Genomic DNA, 22,379 nt, shown 5'->3' on the forward strand with positions numbered 1-22,379 from the left:
CCCCCCCACCTTGACATGCACAACAATGGAACTTGGGAACTACAGCCCCAAGAGTCTGACTTCTCATATGCAAAGCCATGAAAAGAATTATCATGGAAATGATCAATAAGGAATACAAAACCTTCCAAAATTAAATCCAGCAGAGTTTTCTTTTCTCAAGGGCAAACCATGCCTATTTGACCTGGTGGACATTTCTGAAAAGGTCACCAAGGCAGTGAATGAGAGCAAAATGGTGCATACTACAAACCTTGACCTGGCTAAGATATTTCATACAATACTCCACTTGGGCTAAGATATTTCATACAATACTCCACTTGGGCATTGTAAACAAACTCATGGATAAAGGCATAAGCCCTTATGTTTCATGCTGGATACCCAGCTGGCACTCAGACAGGACCCAGGAAGTTAGTTTTACATTGAGAGAACTTTCTGACTGCACTCTTGTGGCAGAAGTGTGCAGTATCAAACCCATTTGATTTGGGGGCTGCTGGCTGAATGTTTATTGTGCATTTTCCTGATTGGTCTGTAGGCCTTGCTATTGCACAGCAGCAGTTAGCAGTGGCCAGTATAGACGCAAACACTTTCAAGTTAAAATTTCCTTTAGAACTTTCTCTTCAACCTTGCCCAGTCCTTCTGCTGCTCTATGAGTATCTGAGCTGTGCACAGAGCGGCATCACCTTGTAGGATAGTTGCAGCACCCATTCATTGTCAGTGTGCTGTTACCCCAGTCCAGTCACATCTACCTATTATTCTCCCTGGTTAAACCCATAACATACTGAGACCATGGCTAGGCAAATGCCTGCCATCTATGTTGCCAACTTGGTGGGCATGGGTATCCTGAGGCAATATAGCAATTATCTCATGTATACTGACAACCACTTAATCTTAAAACAAAATGATATGTGGGAGATGTAGTTCCACTACAAAAACTGAGACATGAGACTCCCATACTACTGATGACTCACATACTACTGATGACTCAGCCGACAAACAGGTTGTCAGCACATGCACATCATTTCCAATCACTAAATAAGGTCTTGACAGATAAACCCACATATGCAGAGGTACTCGCAAGTAACTTACCAAAACAGAAGTCCCCCCATACGCTGCCATCAGAAACCACATGCAAACAAAACCAAGTCAACACCAACCACTACACATCAGTGTCTCCACAAGCAAGCCCCCTGTCACACTGACATCCAAGTCAACACCAACCACTACACATCAGTGTCTCCACAAGCAAGCCCCTAAGGTGAAACACCAAACATCCAGACATCTTGGTCAAAGGAGACACCATCATGAGACACACATACCCCCACTCACCAAGTTGGATAAAGAGAAGGTTACAGTCAGTTGCATATCAGTAGTCAAGATTTGCTAGATCTCACAGGCATGCAGGTCACTCAAAACACAAGTACCAGTATGACTCAGTCATAGCCCATGTGGGTGTGAATGACCAGAGATATACCTCCTTGGACTATATGAAGAGACATGATGGACCTCTCTGAATAGGTGTTGCAATCGGGTATGAGAATTACACCGAGTAGCATTCTACCCTCACCAAGAATGGTTCCCTCTGGGTGTTATGAGTTATACATATTCATCAATGGGAGTTCATGCCCACAGTTACATTTTTATATATTAAATAATTTTATGGATTCTGGTGCTGGTCCATTCATTTTTGATGTCTACTGGTGATTTGGGCAGTGCACATTGCCGTACTTGTGTGGGATTTGGCTTTCTGTCTCCACAATACAAACAAAACAGGATAGACTTCAGTAACTTGCTACTGATGTCACTCTAAGGGGATCCAGTATTTGTCTACCTGGGATGACACGATCGACAGACCATGTGGTTTTGCCAGAGATGGTCTGCACCTGTCACCACTCTGCTTGAGTATTGGCCAAGGCATTAGCCACCCCACAGTGCCTTTTTTAGGTAGAGTCAAACCTACAGACTTGCCAACATAACAAATTCTTCTAATGCCAAACAAAGTACTACTGCTCAATGCTAGGAGTCGTAACAAGAAACTGCACCCCTGGAAGCTCTCCCCATCCTAGATGATGTTGACATCTGTGCAGTTAGAGACGTGGTTCAAGGCTGTGGAAAGCACCCAAGTGGTGTAAGGCCACAATACCTGGCACACATTCAAACCACCCTCTGAAAAGGAAAAAAAAATTAAAGGAGATTTCAAAAAAAAAATCACACCTCAATAGTGGTCAAGCAGGATGACTCGTTGAGCTACTCCACATTCAGCTGACCACAGGCAAAATCACCACCATATCATCGCTAGCTACAAGACCCATCCATGACCATGAAAACCACTCCACATACCTGAAAGTTAGTAGAATCACTTAACTATTCACCCCAACACACCACTCATGGGTGATGATCTACCTCCCCATAAACTGGGAAACCTACACAATCACTAACGTGCAGGCTCAGAGAATCCTGAACTTTGTCCATGCAAAATGCTCTGGAACAACTGGCCTGCACTCCAACTAGGGGCTCAAATATCCTTAACATAGTATTCACACACACATGGGGAAGCACTGAATTCCACCCCCCACCCCCAGCGTAATGTCCTCATTGGCAAGATCAGCGCATAAATCTGTCTCCTTTTAAATAAATGTAATGGTAGAACCTCCCCCATCAAACTCTAAAACCCTAAAAACGTTTTCCAAGGCAAATTACCTTCTATAAAGTGATAGTATAGGCAATTTTAAATCTCCCCCTAATCCCAAAAAACATGAAGGTCTATACAGAAGTCTGCATAAATGCTCTCTACATCCAGTTATACAATTGCAAAGACACAGCAGTACCCGATCAAACTAACCCCAAGTCTAACCAGAAAAACAAGTCATCCTGGTGAAGCCCTGGCATAAATAGACTATACAACAGAAGGAAGAAATTCCTGTCTAGAAGTCAGATGGAGGCTGCATAACAGGGAAAAAAATCCCTCAGTCTCAACAGGCAAATCAGAGAACTACTCAAGTCTTCAGAAGCTGAATACATGACTAAAATAGCCCCCAAAGCAAAGGGCAGCCACAAAGCATTTTTAGTTATGTCTGAAATCTTAAGGGAAATACTCAATATGCGGAGTTAGCTGTAGACGGCACTACCTATACTCAAGCAGAAAAAATAGCAAACCTACTGGCCAATAAATTCAGCTCAAATTTCACCCAATCACCTCCAGTTACTCCCCATGAAATACCCCCTACCATTCTTTTGCCTGTTATCACAAAAGAACAGGCTGTCACCGCACTCGCCAAAGCTAGAAACATGGCATCCATACGTCTCAACCTCTTAATGGAAAAAATCTGGACAAAGCTCAATCAAATGGGAGGACAAAGGACCAAAAATATGGACATATTTTAAATATTGCGCTTACAAACTTAGAAAGTTGCTAGAGTAACAGAGTTTGTTTTAACATACATTTTCTGAAGGATTTTGAAGTATGAAACTCAAATGTATGTCATTATTTAGGGACTTCAAACCTGAGATCATCCCAGTGATTGGCAGGAAAACACACGTTTTATAAGGAACAGGCCAAAAATATGAGCCAAACATCTGGACACTCTATGAAAATCTGTACAGTTCAGAGGTATGATGTCATCAATGAGCCCTGATGGAATCCCAGAGTGCCTGCTAAATAGCTTGAGATATGACCTAACAGACCCTGAGCCACCTGGATCTCTTTCTCCCTGTAGAGTGGAGGACAGCAACAGTTAACCTTCTGCACAAGAGGGGAGGACCATCAACAGACCCAGGAAACTAATGACCTACAAGTCTGACCATCCTCATTATCAAGGCTATGGAAAGAATAATCATGGACCTGATTAACATAAGAAATCTGCAGACTCTAGGCCCAATCCAGTTCAGCTGCAAGAGCAGGTTCTGCTTGCTCACTCTGGTTGACTTCTTTGAGAAGGTCTTCAAGGCCTTAGAAGAGGGTGCATCAGTGCATACCGGATACCTTGACTTGGCCAAGGCATCTGACAATATCCCACTCTCGTATACAGATACACTCACAAAACTGGGCATAAACCTCTGCATCACCAGACAGAGAGCAATACGACTCATGGATAGGACACGTGTTGCTAGAGTTGGGGAATCCATATCCAGTAAGATGCCAGTCACCAGTGGAGTACCACAGGGCTCAGTGCTGGGCTCCCTCCGGTTTGGGATATACTTTGCAGATGTCAAGGTAAATGTAGATGGCCTTTGGTTGACCACGTTTGCTGATGACTACAAATTGGGGGCCATCACTGACTCCCCAGATGATATTGATATCCTCCATAAAGGATGGACGCAGACTAATAGGTGTCAGAGCCATGGCCTCAAACTAAACGTGAAGCAGTGCAGAATACCCTTTAGGAAATGAAATACACCAGCAAATTACCAAATTGACAGCATCCCCTTAAGAGTGGGCCCAGTGGCAAGAGATCTGGGTACTCGGATAGTAATCTGAACTTTGCCCACGATGTATCCATGGTGTCAAAGAAATCCTTTTATGTGGCTCAGCTTATAAGAGCATGGCATTCAGATCCCAGAGTACAATGCACCCTTTGGCATGTACCTCATCAGGCACTTGCAACAGCTGGAGAGTACTCAGAGGTTTCTCACCAAAAAAATACAGGAGTGCAACAGACAGATTAAAAGCCCTATCACTGTACTCCGTTTCCTACTGATTACTGAGGGGTGATCTATGCCTGACCTACAAGGCAATCTCTGACCCAGCCTTGACAAAAATGTTGCATATTTGCAAAACTGCATGAGGGTTATCCACTCCAAAGATCCAAACCTGATCTCTGAATGGAGAGACATATATGGTGTCCCAGGATTGCCCCCTCATCTGGTATAAGCTTTCTATTCACATAAAGCAGAATCCCTCCCTGACCATCTTCAATCTAGACCAATGGATGGGAAATCCCGAATTCACTACTGGGGTGGAGCCCATTTCCCCTATGGACAGAAACAGTCTGTAAAAATGGTCAAAACCCAGATTGTTGACCTTTGTTATCTTTCCCCTAGGGGTGGAAAACTGGGTAACACTGGTTAGGCTTGTACTAGGTCAACGCTCAAGAGCCCTTAATCTCCTATGAACCTATAAATGGGAAAGGTAAAGTCCGTAAAATAATGATGGCTGGTGTCCTTGCAGAACTTGCCAATTGGTGCAGAGGTAAGTATTGCTACCTCGCAGTGCTTGTTTGACAGTTTACTTCATAGCTGGGTATTCTTTCTCTGAAGTTTGCATGATCTCCTTATGATTATTTTATTAAATATATTTATTAACCAGGGTACAGCATTGATCCACATGGACCTTTTTCAGACTGAGCCCAGAACCACTGCCTGGTTAAGTGACTTGCTGCAAGTTGCACAGTTAGGCAAATGAAAGCTGGAGGAATCAAACCCTTTACCACAGGAAATAAGCTTAACAGCTCATAGGTAGGTACTAGGCTATTGACCCAAGGGCCTACGTATGCCTAGCCAACAAGGTTCCCTGGCTTACGCCACCCAAGAAAATTATTTCTGTGCCACTGTCGAGCAGACACACAGAAGTGATCCCTGGGGTGTATTTCCTATTTCCCAGCCACTCATCAAGATTTTTCTTGAAGAGTGCTAATGAAGAACTTTGCTTGACAGATTCGTAGCCTGTTCCACAGTATGAGAAGTCTCTGGGACAGGAATCTATCCCTTCAGCATGTCCTGTTTATTGTGGTGACAAAGTTTAGGTCCCTAGAGCGTGTAGCTTGGGAGGGATTGGGATTTCTTTAGGTGTAGCATGTCCAACAGCTCTGGGTTTGACATAGCTTTATATGTTAGGCAGAGATCACCTCGGAGGAGGCGATATGCTACGGAATAAAGCTTGAGTTTTTTTGAGACGGTCAGTGTAGGGCATTTGTTTGAGGCCAGTAATCCTCTGTGAGGTACTTCTGTGGCCTTTCCAGCTGTTACAGATGCCTTGTCAGGTACATTCCAAAAGGGGCGTTGTACTCTATATAATGGGTCTAATGAGTGTTGAGTAGAGGGGAACAATGACCTCTTTTTTTTTCCCCTGGATGAGAACACTTTTATGATGAGGTGTGCCACGTAGAAGGACTTCCTGACTACTGTGGCGATGTGACTATCAAAGGAGAGACTACGGTCCACCTGAGTCCCAAGGTCTCTTATCATACATTCGGTGTTAAGTAGATTGCTGCCCATGTGGTAGTTCATGGGTACAGAGCTTTTACCAAAGAGGATGACACTGCACTTTTGGCATTGAGCTTGAGGCCATGGCTCTGACACCAGGCATCTGTCTCAGCGAGGCCCTTCTGTAGGATGTCCACAGCATTTGGGGACTATGGCTCCTAGTTTGCAGTCATCTGCGAACTTCATTAGCCAGTAGCCTTCTGTGTTAGCCTGTACTTTAGAGAAGTAAACAGGAGAGGTCGCAGGACTGTACCCTGTGGTTCATAGCCTTATTCCTCTGTGCCAGCTGTTCAACATGTCCACCAATGTGTTTTGTCTGGTATTCTTATTTGTTCTCATGTCCTAAAGACATGCTGTAAGTGACCTGAAGCTTCAAACTGCCCTGTGATGGACAGGTGACTCATACAAGATTTCTCTGCTCTTTGCAAACTGCATGACAAGATGAGCTTTGGTTCATGTATCAACAGTGAATGGATGAAGTAAAGGTTTTCTGACCTCAGCATTAAAAAAAAAAAAAAAAGTGTTTTCTCAGACCAGAGAGTGATGAACTGAGCACCAACGAATTGCTGAATTATTCTGCATCATCGTGTAACTTAGTATTTTAAACTTGTTTTAAGTAACACCCCACAACCTACTTGAAGCGATGCAAGTAGGACCGCACAACCCTACTTGAAGTGAGAGGAGTCATATGCAGTTCATTATGCAAATTGTGTTCACATTATGTATATTTCAAGAGCCTCTGTATCCCTTTTCAATGTCTGCAGGTTAAGAGGTCATGATAAAGAGATAGTAAGATTCAGGGAGATTACATGAGAATGGGGTGTGAAGAGGGAAAATCAGGTAAAGAAGAGGTCTGTGAACTGACAGGGAGCTTATTAAATGGATGAGTTTGTAGATTTAAATTTTGGGGGCTGGGCTAGTTAAGGCTTTAGGGTTATCTGGTTTGGGTTACTCTGTTATGCTGTTAAGAAGACTCTAGCATAAAGCTCAAATGTAGGTCTACATATTCATAAGACCCTGAATACCTTAAGTACTACAGTTTCCAACCAGCAACACCTTGTCCTTCATATTATTCTTTAGACTGCCAGCAGCATCGGGTGTCTCCTTCCCTCGACTGCCAGCAGCATCGGGTGTCTCCTTCCCTCGACTGCCAGCAGCATCGGGTGTCTCCTTCCCTCGACTGCCAGCAGCATCGGGTGTCTCCTTCCCTCGACTGCCAGCAGCATCGGGTGTCTCCTTCCCTCGTAAAGTTGTTTACCTTACGTACACAACATCAAGGGTTTGATTCTCTCCTACAGCTACAGCACAGCTAGACTTAAAATGGCTCTTCCGGGCAATTAGCCTAGTATTCGCCTATGAATTACTGTTACAAAGTTTCACAGTTCCTACCTTACTTCTGCTAATTCTTTAATGCACACTTAAAACAATGGTCGCAAACTCTCAAAGACCCTACTTCTGTTCGCACAGGAGTATGGACTGATGAGGCTGTTCAGTAGAGTTCTAAAATAATGTATTATCAGGGCACCTTCATCAAATTTTTCATATGCAGCCTGCTCCAATGTTAAAAATTTGTTACTTTTTTCCACTGAGCTTTTTAAGGTGATCACCAACAAGAAAGTGCCAAGTCATGCAAATGGATCTGAACACTGAGCAGGCAAAATGACCTGAAGTATATTGTTTAAAACTGTTGCTGTTCATCGGGTTTGTGCTTCCTGTTAAGCAGGTTTACCCAGTTTAGAGCCCACAGTTGTTAGCTATCTACCCATCACATCAAAGCTGGAAACATAATCATGACCATCCAACAAAGTGTTACTCCAGATGAAAAGTGTGCAACGAAAATGTAAATATGCAGTGTATAAAGTACAAAGTGGCTAAATATGCATACGACACACCATAAAATGAAAAGGTCTCCAACACTTACTTCACAAACACACACACCTCTCAACTTCTTTGCTCAAGAATTCTAGACAAGACCATAAATGAGGGACAAAGGCCCAAAATAAAGGACAATTTTTAAGTGTTACTCTAATTCATTTAAAGAGTTAATAGGACAACAGGAATTGCATTCACTATGCATTTCCTGAGCATTAAGTATTAAACTCTAATGACTGACATTACTGACAGACTGCATTCTACAGTGATTTACCAGAAAATCAAAACCTTTATGAGGAAAATCAGGGACAGCTGGTATTTCACACTGCATACAACAAAGCAATCACAGAATGACCAAAGCAAAAAACAAAAAAAAAAATCATCATGACAGTTTTGCATTTGACTTCATTCCAGAGACGTACAATGCAAAATCAGCAGATGGGCAAACATTCGTATTGTTTGCTTGCAGCTGTTCACAGTAGCACTATACTTGTGTGTGTGTGTGTGTGTGTGTGTGTGTGTGTGTGTGTGTGTGTGTGTGTGTGTGTGTGTGTGTGTGTGTGTGTACGTTCAGCATTTTTGTGAAAAGGCAGCACCCATGGCAAGTACAAGTTGAAATCTTTCAAAACCACAATTTAAACAAGTTATTTACTATAAGTTACACCAGAATGGCAGCTGTGGAGTACGTTAACTCACAAAGTACTGACCCCCGTTCGCTTTGCCCCTTTTTCTGATAGTGCTCCCAGGCAAGGAAAAACAGTATTAGGTGCTTTGTTTTAGAAAGACATTTGTGCTTTGGGATCTTTTGGATTATAAACAGCATAGTTAGAGGGTTACAGTTTCTCATCTGTCACGGCATTAGAAGAGTCCAGAAATGAGGGAACGTCTAAACTTTTGGAAATAGTCTGCTAAAGTCTTGACACATAGATTATACTATGAAAGATGTCCATCTGTGATGAACTAATATCAGACCTCTCAACTGTGCCGATTCTGGTAACACATTCCTATTTTCAGACCTGATTTAGCCCTGCACATAAAAGGGACATACCTCCAAAATACTTATTTTCAGTTTGATTTACCCCCTTCACACAATTTTCTGAATCCTCACCATCATTGAACGTTTGAAGCTGTCTAGTGCTCAGAAAACCACACTACATGCCCAACAGGATAGTGGCACCGTAATTTGAAGAAAAGGGACATTCATCTTACATAAACATTTTTCTGAAGCAAAAATTGCCTTGGGTGGTAGAATTTTGCAATAAATTTCATTATAGTCCATAAATTATCATTATCTGGAGGAGCCACAGCAGACCCCGGGAACCATCGCCCTATAAGCCTGACAAGCCTGGTCTGCAAGGCTATGGAGTGCATCATCATGGAACTCATTAACAGAGACACTGGGAACCTCCAAACATTGAACCCTACCTAGTTTGGCTTTGTTAAGGGCAGATCATGCCTCCTATACCTGGTGGACTTCTTTGAGACAGTTACCAAGGGTTTAGACGAGGGAAAGGAGGTCCACACAGCCTATCTAGACCTCGCAAAGGCTTTTGACACCATTCCCAATTCTGGTATTATAGACAAGCTCATCAGCCTGAACATAAACCCCTATGTCACAAGATGGGTTGCCAATTGGCTCATGGATAGAACCCACACAGTGAGAGTTGCAGGCTCTAGGTCCGACTCTAAACCTGTTACAAGTGGCATCCCCCAGGGCTCAGCCCTGGGACCCCTCCTGTTCAGTATATACATCTCAGACGTACAGGCAAGTACAGGAGGATTATGGCTGACCAAGTTTGCAGACGACTGCAAACTGGGGGCCATAATTGACTCTCCGGCTGATACAGACATCCACCAGAAGGGTCTCACTGAGACAGATACCTGGTGTCAAAATCATGGCCTCAAGCTAAAGGCCAAAAAGTGAATAGTCATCTTCTTTGGAAAAAACAAAGTACTTGTGAAGTACCACATACGTGGTAGTCCCCTAAATACAGAAAATGTAATAAGGGATCTGAATCATATTGCCAAGGTAGTTAGAAAATCCTTCTATGTGGCCCACCTAATCACAAAAGGGTTCGCATCTAGAACAAAAGAGGTTATTGTGCCCCTCTACTCATCAGACCCATCATAGAGTACAACACCCCGTTCGGGACGTACCTTACAAGACACCTGCAACAGCTGGAAAGACCAGCTGGGAATACCACAGAAGTACATCACCAAGAGGATTACTGCCCTCAAACAGATGCCCTTTGCAGCTGACTGAAGAAACTCCAGCTGTACTCGGTTGCATACCACCTATTCAGAGGTGATCTCTGCCTGACATACAAGGCCATGTTCAACCCAGAATTAATGGACATGCTCCACCTAAAAAAAAAAAACAAACCCCCGAGAGCCACACGCTCTAGGGATCTAAAGCTCACCATAATGATAAATAGGACTTGCTGGCGGGATAGAATCCTGTGCCAGAGACTCCCCATGCTTTGGAACAGGATTCCAATGTACATTAGGCAGAGCTCCTCACGATCACTCAAGAGAAACCTTGACGAGTGGATGGGAAACAGAAAATTTACCCCGGGGATCACTGCAGTGGCTATGCTGGACAGAGGCACAGGGAACTAATGGCTCTGCTGAACAGAGGCACAGGGAACTAATCTAAGACATTCTGTCTAGGCTTACATATGCCCTCGGGCAGACAGGTTCATAGGTAAGTACTAGGCTATCTTGAAGAATAAATGCGCTTATATTTTTCCATCATTTTTGTCACCGTTTCTCAAGTGCGTGTTTCTAAGTCGTATCCCACACTTCTCAAGTGCGTGTTTCTAAGTCATATCCCACACTTCTCAAGTGCGTGTTTCTAAGTCGTATCCCACACTTCTCAAGTGTGTGTTTCTAAGTCGTATCCCACATTTCCATTGGAAGCATGAAGAGTTGTGTTACTTGCTGTTCAAATTTTATACCAATTATATTCCAGATGCTTGGCTGGATGTCTTTTCAAGGGCCTTTGTACTCATTTTCAATGTCAGCTGTATTACACATGCCTCTCAGCGTACAATTTCACTTTAGGAATATCTACAATCATATAATGGTAAAAAAAAAAGGAAAACTGAAGAAAAATAACCAGAATTACCCTTTACACCCATCACAGCTACTGACAAGACTGATTGGAGGAAACTAAGAGAAGAGAGGTCCCCTACACTGTATATATAGCACCATCATAATGACCAAGACCTCAAAATTCTTGTTAGACTTAACCGCCAACACTTTGGTTTTATACAGAGTAGATCCTGGATATTTAAACTGGTAAATTTCATTGAAATTCTGTGGATGGTGGCCATGCAGTGCAAGTGCATATATTGTGCTGGCTAAGGCCTTTAGCCCTATTCCTCATGTTGGAATCTTTCAAAAAAAAAAAAAAAGCTAAATTTTTAAAAGGTTAACCCATATGTCGCAAAATGGATTGAAAACTGGTGCACACAGTGCAAGTGGCAGGTGGGGTCATAAGAAAATATAACGGGCAATTTCAACTACCCCACCCATTAACTGGGAAAACTACTCACATACCAACTCTTTTGCTCAATGTTTTCTGGAATTCATAAATTCCAACGCTTTGGATCAACTTATCCACACCCCCACCAGGGGGAGCAATATCCTAGACCTGGTCATTACCAACATGGGCGACGGGTGTTCCACACCAGAGGTCAGAGTCTCGTTGGTCAGATCAGACCACAAGCTAATTACCCTAGACATTCAAATCCCGCCCCCACCCCCCATTAGGGAAACCACCGTAAAAGATTTCTCCAAGGCCAACTTCACTCTTCTTAAGACAGACGTGGCAAACTTCACGACACCCATGCGACAGACAATAGATGTACGACTGCTGAATCCTACACAAATGCACTTTATAAGCATTTACACGAGTGCATGAATCATGCTGTCCCTAACAGAACCAAGATGCTATCTTCTAAAAAATGGAAGCCAATTTGGTGGTCCCTTGCCATAAACAAACTCTACAACAGAAGAAACTGTTGCAAAAGAGAGTAAAATCCCATGATTGGAGGAACTCCCTGATCCAGCCTCAGTAAAAAGCGGAGATCCCTCAAAATTCTCCAAAGCTAGTACAAAATCACCACGGATTCTAAAGACAACCACAAAGCATTTTATAGCTATGTCAAGAATCTCAATGGCAACACTCAGATCTGCTCCGAGTTACAGCACAATGGCACTAAATATACAGAACCAACTGATATTGCCAACATCCTGGCAGAGAGGTTCAGTGCTAACTATACCCCCACCCCCTACCCCCTAAAGGGCCCATCTCTATACTGGAAGAATGCAAAGTTCCTGTAATCACGGCTACACAGATAAAAAACACACTCTCCAAAGCCAAGAACACAGCATCCATGGGACCTGACAACATCCCAGGCTGCGTTCTACACGAACTACAGAATGAACTGGCACCCCACCTAAGAACCATGTTCAATCACAGCCTCACTTCAGGGTTTCTGCCCACTGAATGGCACACAGCGACGGTTATCCCACTCCACAAAGGGGGAGCCACCACAGACCCTGGGAACTACCGCCACATTAGCCTAATGAGTCTGGTCTGCAAGGCCATGGAACGTATCATCATGAAACTTATAAAGACATTAGTAATCTCCAAACTCTGGACCCCACCCAGTTTAGGTTTGTAAAAGGCAGATCATGTCTCCTAAACCTAATAGACTTCTTTGAAGCAGTCACCAAAGCCATAGACTAGGGTAAATGGTTGTTCACACAGCCTATCTAGATCTCACCAAGGCTTTTGACACTATCCCCCACACTGGAATTATAGATAAACTCGCTAAACTTGGCATAATTCCGTATGTCACAAGATGGGTTGCCAAATGGCTCACTGACAGAACCCACACTGTGAAAGTAGCAGACTCCAAATCCTACTTCAGACCAGTGACAAATGGAGTTCCACAGGGTTCAGTCCTGAGTCTTCTGTTTTGGTATCTACTTTTCTGAAGTACAGGCTAACACCGACCGTCTTTGGCTAATGAAGTTCACAGATGACTGCAAACTAGGATCCATAATTGAAACTCCTAACGATGTGGACATCCTACAAAAGGGCCTCACCAAGACAGATGCCTGGTGTCAAAGCCATGGCCTCAAGCACAATGTCAAAAAGTGCATTGTCATCCCCTTTGGTAAAAACTCTGTACCCATGAGCTACCACATAGGTGGCAGTCTACTTAACACCAAAAGTGTAATAAGAGACCTTGGGACACAAGTGTACAGTAGTCTCTCCTTTGATAATCACATTGCCACAGTAGTTAGGAAATCCTTCTATGTGGCACACCTAATCACAAAAGGTTTTTTATCCAGGAAAAAAGAAGTCATTGTTCCCCTCTATTAGTCACTCATTAGACCCATTATAGAGTATAACTTCCTCTTGGTATGTACCTTACACGACATCAACAACTGGAAAGGCCACAGAAATACCTTACAAAGAGCATTACCGGCCTCAAACAGATGTCCTACACAGACCATCTCAAAAAACTCCAGCTTTACTCAGTCGCATATCGCCTACTCAAAGGCAATCTCTGCCTAACATACAAAGCTATGTCAAACCCAGAGCTGTTGGACATGCTCCACTTAAAGAAATCCCAATCCCTCCGAGCTACACACTCTAGGGACCTAAACCTTGTCACCACAATAAACAGAACATGCTGGAGGGATAGATTCCTGTCCCAGAGACTTCCTACACTCTGGAACAAACTACCTATCTATATGAAACAAAGCTCCTCATTAGCACTCTTCAAGAAAAATCTTGATGATCGGATGAGAAATAGGAAATTCAACCCGGGGATCACTACTGTGGCTCTGCTCGACAGTGGCATAGGAAAATAATTTTTTTGGGTGGCAAAAGCCAGGGTTACTTTTTGTCTAAACTTATATAGGCCCTAGGGCTAATAGCCTAGTACCTACCTATGAAAGTGACTAGAATAGTCCCTCAAAGCTTTGCAATGGGACCTCTTTTTTGGCATTTATTTCTCAGATCTCCATGCTGGGAGCCAAGAACTCTGGCTAACAGTTTGCAGATGATTGCAAACGGAGGGCTGTTTACAAAGTTACCTAGGACATGCACACCCTCCAGAATGAAGTCACCCTAGTAAACCCTTGCTGCACTAAAATTGGCTCAAACAAAATACTAAAAAGTATGTAGTATCATTACTTTTGGTTGACAACACCCCCCACACACACTCCCACCCACATATCACATTGTCTAGACAACACACCTCTTCAAAACAAAAAATGTACTTTGGGACGTAGGACTTGGGTGGACAGTATCCTCTCCTCTCTTCTGGTCATCATGTACAGTTGCCAAGTAATTATTTTTATTTAGCCCAGCTAACTGCCTATTATCCAGGTCTAAACAGGTAATCACCCCCTTATACACTACATTGATCAGGCCAGTCATCAAGTACAACTCTCCCTTTGGGATGTTTCACTGAACATATCAGTTAGAAAGAATCCATAGGTCATTTACTGCTCCAACTGGCCTGGACCTACCGTTTTTCCACATGGCCTGGACCTACCGTTTTTCCACAAGTCTAACATCCCCACCAACATTAGAACTAGAGACCTAAATTTTATAACCCAGCATCTCCCAAACCTTTGAAATAACCTTCTGGCATGTTAAAAAAAAGTGTGACTGACTATATTCCCTTAAACATACTAGATGACTGGGTGGTTATCAACAGATTTACTCCAAGACTGACCAGTAGGGACTTCCTAGAGAAAGGAGGTCCTGCCTGAGGGAAGGTGCCTGTAAGGTGAGAATGGTCAGGGAGGCTCGGCGGTATTGAAATATCTGTTAACTAGGTGTACCTCTTCTGTGCTTATGGTTTACTACTGAAGCAAGCATCGGCTTGATTTATTTAAAATTCTTGTACAAGAAAGAACATGTACAGCTGTAAACAGTGTTCTCCTACATGAAGGATGGATACAGTTACCTCAAATTGTTACAGAAATCATACAGCACAGAGCAACATATTGAGGTAGAATCATGGATGCTGAGGTTTTGAACAAGCACCTGTATCCTGTAAAGCAGACTAATGAAGTGAACTCAATGTGTCAGACATTTAGGATCTTACTACAAGAGTAAACAGTCTGCCTGCAGTGATAGAGCAATTAAGTGCTTTAAAAGGTTAGGCATTAAGCTGCTGATCAGGGTGTGGTAGACCATACCTTGTTTCTGTACTCCATAGCAGTATTTCTCATGCCTGCCAACACCCACAGCAAGCAAAACAACTCCACCTCACTACGAGAAAGAATGACACATCAGCTCTATATAGGGGTGGGGCAGAACGACATGCATCAAGCTCAGAAATCGCAACCACCCCAAGATGCTACCTCAAAGTGTTACATAACATTGTAAAGCATAGGATTTCGGTCAACAAAACCAGAGGAGTTATTACACAAAAAATACATGTTAACAGAAATTCTCTCATTGTTTCTAAGTTAAATATAGTTATTAAAAGGTGCTCTTCCCTTTCTTCAGAGATCTGATGGAAAACCATGCATACACTCCCATATGCGCAAGGGAATTGCTTAGCTCCCTAATTTCATCTAAAATATCAGCTAAAGGCCGTCCACTGAAATGCAAAATCAAATTAAAAAAAATGCAAGAAGTGTACTATCAAGCAAACAAAACAGAATGCATCAGAAAATCCATTTAAAATATGTTCATCTACAATTAGTATTGCTGTTGAGGAAGAATGTCTAAATTATACAAACTTAAATTGTCATCACCTTGTTAAATCATAATATGTTTGTATAATAAAACTGCTCACTTATTCTGTTCACCACTCCACAAATATTTCAGGAAAAAAAAAAGGATACAATCTGCCATTTCTGCAATAGAGAGTTCCTTCAGATCAGGAGAGTCTGGGCAGCATTTCTTAAATTCTTTCCTTAGATCAAAAAAGGAGTAGAAGCCTTCGGACAAAGCAATATTCTGCCAGAGAAGAAGAGAAGCTGTCAATTAGCCTATGGCTCTATAACGGAGTTTATTCCAAACAAAACAACAAGCTTTCCCTCAGATTTTTCTGTAGCACTATTTAATGTGTGCACATGTGTGTGTTTTGTGTGTGTGTGGAGGGGGGGGGTCTCCTGGTAGGAGCTGTGTAGTGGCTAGCATGTTACACAGTAATACATCACCTTGCATTTATTGAGTGTTACTGGTAAGAGATGGTGTCCTACCAGTAAAAATGGTTTCATTACTTGACAAAAATAGTCTAAAAGCATGAAATGGAGGCTTACAGACTAGTGGTGTGTATGCGTGTGTATATGTATATGCATGTGGTGTGCATGTGTGTGGCGTGTGGGTGTGTGTGTGTGTGTGTGTGTGTGTGTGTGTGTGTGTGTGTGTGTGTGTGTGTGCGTGTGTGTGTATATGCGTGTGGGTGCGTATGTGTGTGTGCACATGTGTGTGCGTGTGTGTATATGCATGTGTGTGTGCGTGTATATGCATGTGTGCGCGTGTGTATATGTGTGTGCGTGTATATGTATGCGTGTGTGTGCGTGTATATGTATACCTGTGTGCGTGTATATGTATACGTGTGTGCGTGTGTGTATATGTGTGTGTGCGTGTGTATATGTATATATGTGCGTGTATATGTATATATGTGTGTGCGTGTGTACATGTATGTGTGTGCGTATATGTATATGCGTGTGTATATGTGTGTGTATATGTATATGTGTGTGCGTGCGTATATGTGTGTGCGTGTGTATATGTATGTGTGCGTGTGTATATGTATGTGTGTGCGTGTGTATATGTATATATGTGTGTGTGCATGTGTATATGTATGTGTGTGTGTATATGTATATGTGTGTGTATATGTATATGTGTGTGCGCGTGTGTATATGTATATATGTGTGTGCGCGTGTGTATATGTATATATGTGTGTGCGCGTGTATATGTATATATGTGTGTGTGCATGTGTATATGTATGTGTGTGTGTATATGTATATATGTGTGTGCGTGTGTATATGTATGTGTGTGTGTGTGTATATGTATATGTGTGTGTATATGTATATGTGTGTGTGTGTGTATATGTATATGTGTGTGCGCATGTGTATATGTTATGTGTGTGTGTGTGCGCGTGTATATGTATGTATATGTGTGCGTATGTATATATATGTGTGTGTGCGTGTGTATATGTATATATATATATGTGTATGTGTGTGTATATGTATATGTGGGTGCATATATGTATATGCGTGTGCATGTATATGTATGTGTGTGCGTGTGTATATGTATATGTGTGTGCGTATGTACATATCTGTGTGTGTGTCTGTATGCAAGTGCGACTATGAAAAAAGAAAAATCTGAAGGAGATGCAATAGCTACCTCTCCTTACAAAAAAATCATAACATACCCTCCAGACTGTATCAACAAAAACACATATTACATTTCATTTGTATAATAGTGGTTTATATCCTTCTCTGCTAGAAATAAATTACAAAAATTTGGCCGTACAAATTAAGTTATGATCACATGATGGTTCAAAATAAAAAAAATAAATAACCTGGTTCAAAGCTGCGAAGAGCACCCCAGCCATACCAGGTTACTCATCCTATCATACCATTCAGACCCCAAACCATGGGCAGTGGAGCTGTAATGTAAATAAAAGACATACACACTTCCAGGCTGATCAAACAGTATGGTGCACAGGAGGCACTCCAGGTCCAGTTAACAACTGACAAGACCCCTGTTCAAATCATAGTTAGCTATAGGCTCCCCAACTTTGACTCAATATGCCTACTCCACCTATCTGGACCTCTTCGAATATACCAAGATTCAACCCTTTACCCTGATCCTGGATGACTAACTATCCAAACACAAATGCCCAGAGATTCCTTGCTTTTATCAATGTAAATGCCTTGGACCAGTTGGTTGACACCCTCAAAATTGGTGAAAATATCTTGGACTTGGTATTAACCAACATGAGTAATCACTGCAGCATCCCTACAGTGTCATCACCCCTGGTAAGATCAGACCACAATGCAGTCATTTTCGAAGTCACCATCTCCACTGACCCCCCCCCCCCCCCCGAGTTAAAAAAAAAAAAAACTTCTCCAAAGCAGATTACAACTTCTTAAACAGCTTTAAAGCCACCTCTCCATCCATATGAACTGGCGCATATGTCCAGACTTACACCAAAGTACTTTACGAGCATTTATATAGCTGCATGTAATCAGGAATACCCAACAGGAAGAAATCCTCCTCCTCAAGGAAGAGTAAACCTGTCTGGTGGGCATATGCAGTAAATAAACTCTATGATTAAAGGAAAAGAAATTGCTGTCCAGGACTAAGAAGGAGCAGGTGCCTAACTGGAAGCAATCTCTCCTTAGCCTGAACAAGCAAATAAAAGCACAAGTGAAATCATCCAAAGCAAACAGAGTCCAAACTGGCCACATCTACTAAACACAATCATAAGGCTTTCTTCACATATTGTGTTTCTTTAACATGATTACAGGGTTTGTGTTGTTATTGGTTTTAATTTATATTTAAAGGTGGTTAATTTGTATGTTTGTATTCTGATGAAGTCTCTCACTTGAGATGAAAGCGCTTAATGTACTAATAAACGTGCTTTGTTTTCCTACTTCAGGGTATTGGATGTAGTAGTATTTTTTATTTTATTTTGTTTGGCTTTCTTCACATATGTCCGCAATTGCAAAGGAAGCACCTAGATCTGCTCAGAACTGATGGTCAAGGAAACCACACGCAAAAATGCTACAGATACAGCCAACCTGCTGGCAGACAGGTTCAGTGAAAACTTCACCCTCTGTCCCCCATCAGTAAAATCAGGACATCCCCAGCACCTGCCCTTCTCCCCTTACCTCTAGAGATGAAGTAATCAATGCCCTCTCAAAGACAAAAAAATACAGCCTCCAAGGGACCCGACAACATCCCAGGCTGCAACCCACATGAACTCGGGCAGGAACTTGCAGCACCATTAGGCACCCTATTCAACCAAAGCCTGAGTACTGGCTTCATCCCAGCCAGGTAGAGGACAGCCATTGTCATCCCTTTGCACAAAGGCGGAGCGTCCACTGTTCCAATAAATTATAAACCCATCAGCCTAACTATCCTAATCTGCAAGGCCATGGAGCGGATCATCATGGACCTTATTATCAAGGACATTGGCAACCACCAAACACTCGATCCCACACAGCTTGGTTTCATCAAGGGGAGGTCATGCCTGTTAAATTCGGTTGACTTCTTTAAGACAGTCACCAAAGCCATGAACAAGGGGAAGACCGTGCACACCACCTACCCTGACTTGGCCAAAGCCTTCAATACAATTCCCCAGTCAGGTATAATGATATCCATATATATGTATATCTATATATCAATATCTAATTTATATATAAAATCTTAGAATCTACAAGGACATTTACTCACAAGACTGTGAACACTGCTTTATACCCTTTTCCCTTGTGAAGGGCTTCCTCTTCACAAGAGAGCCATGTAAGGCCAGGAATGCATACATCTACTTAGCAAGGCTATGTATGAAGGAAGTTAATAAGTTGTTGGGCCTAATACACATAGCAGCCTATTCTAGAGGTTTGGCAGTTGTGGAGTTAGAACTCTTAACTAGAGGGACCGTTTATATTTATCACCTGATGCAGATTTAGATTTCATTTTTTTCATGTTTGCGGTGTCATATTTTTGCTGATACAGTAGGTCCAAGACAACTGGGTATTTAAGGGATAAATAGGCAAGACATAAGTCACCTCTGAGGAGGTCCATAGGCTACTGAGAAAAAAAGAGATAGTTTTTCTAATCCTGTGATGATCTTAAATTCAAAATCTTTGTGGTCTTTCCAACTGTTTTTTTAGATCTGCCTAGAGACATCACAAAAAGGGCATTGTATACAACAGCTGGTCTGATGAAGTGCAGTGTGTGTGTGTGTGTGTGTGTGTGTGGGGGGGGGACACTTTCAGACACTGAGGATATTCCCATGGCGACAAGTTGTGCCAGTTACAACATATTAATCACTGCTGATACATGGAGTTAAAAAGACAGGGAGTCATTAACTCAGGTTTGTTAGATCTCTGACAACACTTTCATCAGCAGTGTAATGTTTAGAAGTAAAAGAGGGTTTTTGTCCAAAGAGAGATACTACACATTTTTACATTTAGTTTGAGCCTGTCGACTCTGTATTAGAGTTTACAAGGTTCATAAGTATATACTAGGCTAGTGACCAAAGGTCTTTATAAGCAGAGCCACACAACAACAAAACCCAGTTGTGTCCCTAATTATCATGGGCATTTAAAAACTTCCTAACTAACATACCACCTCCTAATAAAGGCTGCGTGAGGGAGTATGTTAGTTTGAGCAGAGTTGCCATCTGCCTCTGACTATAAGACACATGGGGGCCAGATCTAGGGTGAATTTTTGATTTTCCATCCAGTGGTCACAGTTGCACTTAAAATAGGTATAGGGATGGAATTTCACTTCACAAAGATGGGGAGCATGCTCCAGAGCACAGAAATCTTGTGAGGGGGAGTTCAGGCTGGAGTTAGGGTTCATAGGTGTTTACTAGGGTACCAACCACAAGGACCTTTTTAAGCCTTGCAATGCATCCCAAATCTCTGGCAGGTTCTGGTACCCTTGTTAAGTGTAATCAGGGGCCTGGGAAATCAACTATTTTACAGGCTGCCATTGTCCATTAGAGACATAGGTGCCAAACCAGGGATTAGTTTCCTTTTCCCCATCCAATTGTCCAAGTTGTACTTAAATTGTGTTAGGGAAGAACTCTGCTTCACATGGATGGGGAGTCGGGTCCAGAGAAGCAGTTGTCTCTGGGATACATATCTGTCTATCCAACAGGTCCTATTTATATCATAGGCAAGGATTAGGTCTTTAGAGTGTGTAATTTTGGTGCTGTTTGTTTTGCAGATATGCAGGAGGTCAGTCACAGTGGGATCTGTCAGTGCCCTGTATGCCAGGCATAGGTCTCCACTCACAGCCTGTAGGAGACCGAATACAAGGATAGGGCTTTGAGGCGGACTGCAGAGGGCATGTTATTTATAGCTTGTATACTTTTAGTGGGGAACCTCTGTGGACACTCCAGTTGTTGGATATGCCTGGTTAGGTACATATCAAAGGAGTCACTGTACACAATGCTAGGTGTGATGAATGTCAAATACAGTGGAGTAATTACTTCCTTGGACCTAGATGCCATACATTTGCTTAGACATTGCAGAACATACAATACATTTCCTCACTACTGTAGACACAAGATGGTCAAAGGCTAGATTACTGCCTGCATCCCCAAGTCTCTGACCACTGGGTCAACTCTTAGGGGTGTGGTAATATGATAGTTACCAGGGGTGGATAACTTCCTGAAGGATACTACTATGCATTTCTTGGCATTTGGTTTCAGTCCATGGCTCTGACACCAGTTGTTGGTCAGTGTCTGTTAGGTTGAATATCCATCTTAATATGCAGGCGTTTATTTTTAAGGCACTTGGTTTATGAATGATGCCGGCATGAAGAATAGCACAAAAGGCTTTTGTGAAGTCCAGCAGGCCAGAGTTAATTGCGCCTGTGAATTTCTTAAAGAAACTCACGAAGTTCAATAGACAAGATTTATTTTTCACAAAGCCGAATTGGGTACAGCTACAGAAAATTTTAGAGGTTGCATCATCATGAAGTCTAGGTTGGCACATTTATAATCTTTATACTCTTTATGGCTTGCTGAAGAGGGGTTCGAGACCAACAATGAAGGTCACAAATTGGTGATTGGACTTTACCAATAAGTGAATGACCAAGGGCTTGTTACAGGAGAGTGCAAGATTTGGGAGTACTATAATACTGCGACCAAATGTTAGTTCCTTTCCTTGTAATAAGGATTGTTTGTGTATTATTAAAAGATATTCGCATACCCAACATTTGAAGTATAGGTGTTGCAGTTTATAGAGGGATAATTGAAATGATCTAGGATTATTGTTTCTTTTTTCTAATACAGAGATTGTTTAAGGTAGCAAGGAATCTATCATGGTCTGCCAAAGTTACTGAAGGGGGTCTGTGGCAAGCAAACAACTGGCAATTTGTTCTTTTTGTCATTACCTGAAGCTCAAGGAGTATTAGTTGGGGGATCCGCAGAAGTCTGGTGATGTGTTCCCTGACAAATGTTGAGAAATATGGAAATGCTACAGCATTTTTCATCACATCTTAAAAGCATAAAAGATGCAAAACCTCCAGAACTCTCAAATCACATACCCACATCTACATCCCCTCTCAGAAATCTTGT

General features: G+C 42.3%; 1 protein-coding gene across 3 annotated transcripts in view; it reads right to left on the bottom strand.

Moving 5' to 3' along the window:
• The window catches only part of ESRP1 (epithelial splicing regulatory protein 1), a 627,793-nt gene that overhangs the window by 417,644 nt on the left and 187,770 nt on the right, over window positions 1-22,379 (bottom strand). For all 3 annotated transcript variants that reach the window (XM_044066542.1, XM_044066541.1, XM_044066543.1), the window contains exon 4: window positions 15,955-16,069. In XM_044066542.1, coding sequence (XP_043922477.1) covers window positions 15,955-16,069 — 115 coding nt within the window. The remainder of the gene's footprint in view (window positions 1-15,954; window positions 16,070-22,379) is intronic.

This window comes from Protopterus annectens, chromosome 3.part1 (assembly GCF_019279795.1).
Source record: "Protopterus annectens isolate FY-2018-M chromosome 3.part1, PAN1.0, whole genome shotgun sequence".
NCBI classification, from domain to species: Eukaryota; Metazoa; Chordata; order Ceratodontiformes; family Protopteridae; genus Protopterus; species Protopterus annectens.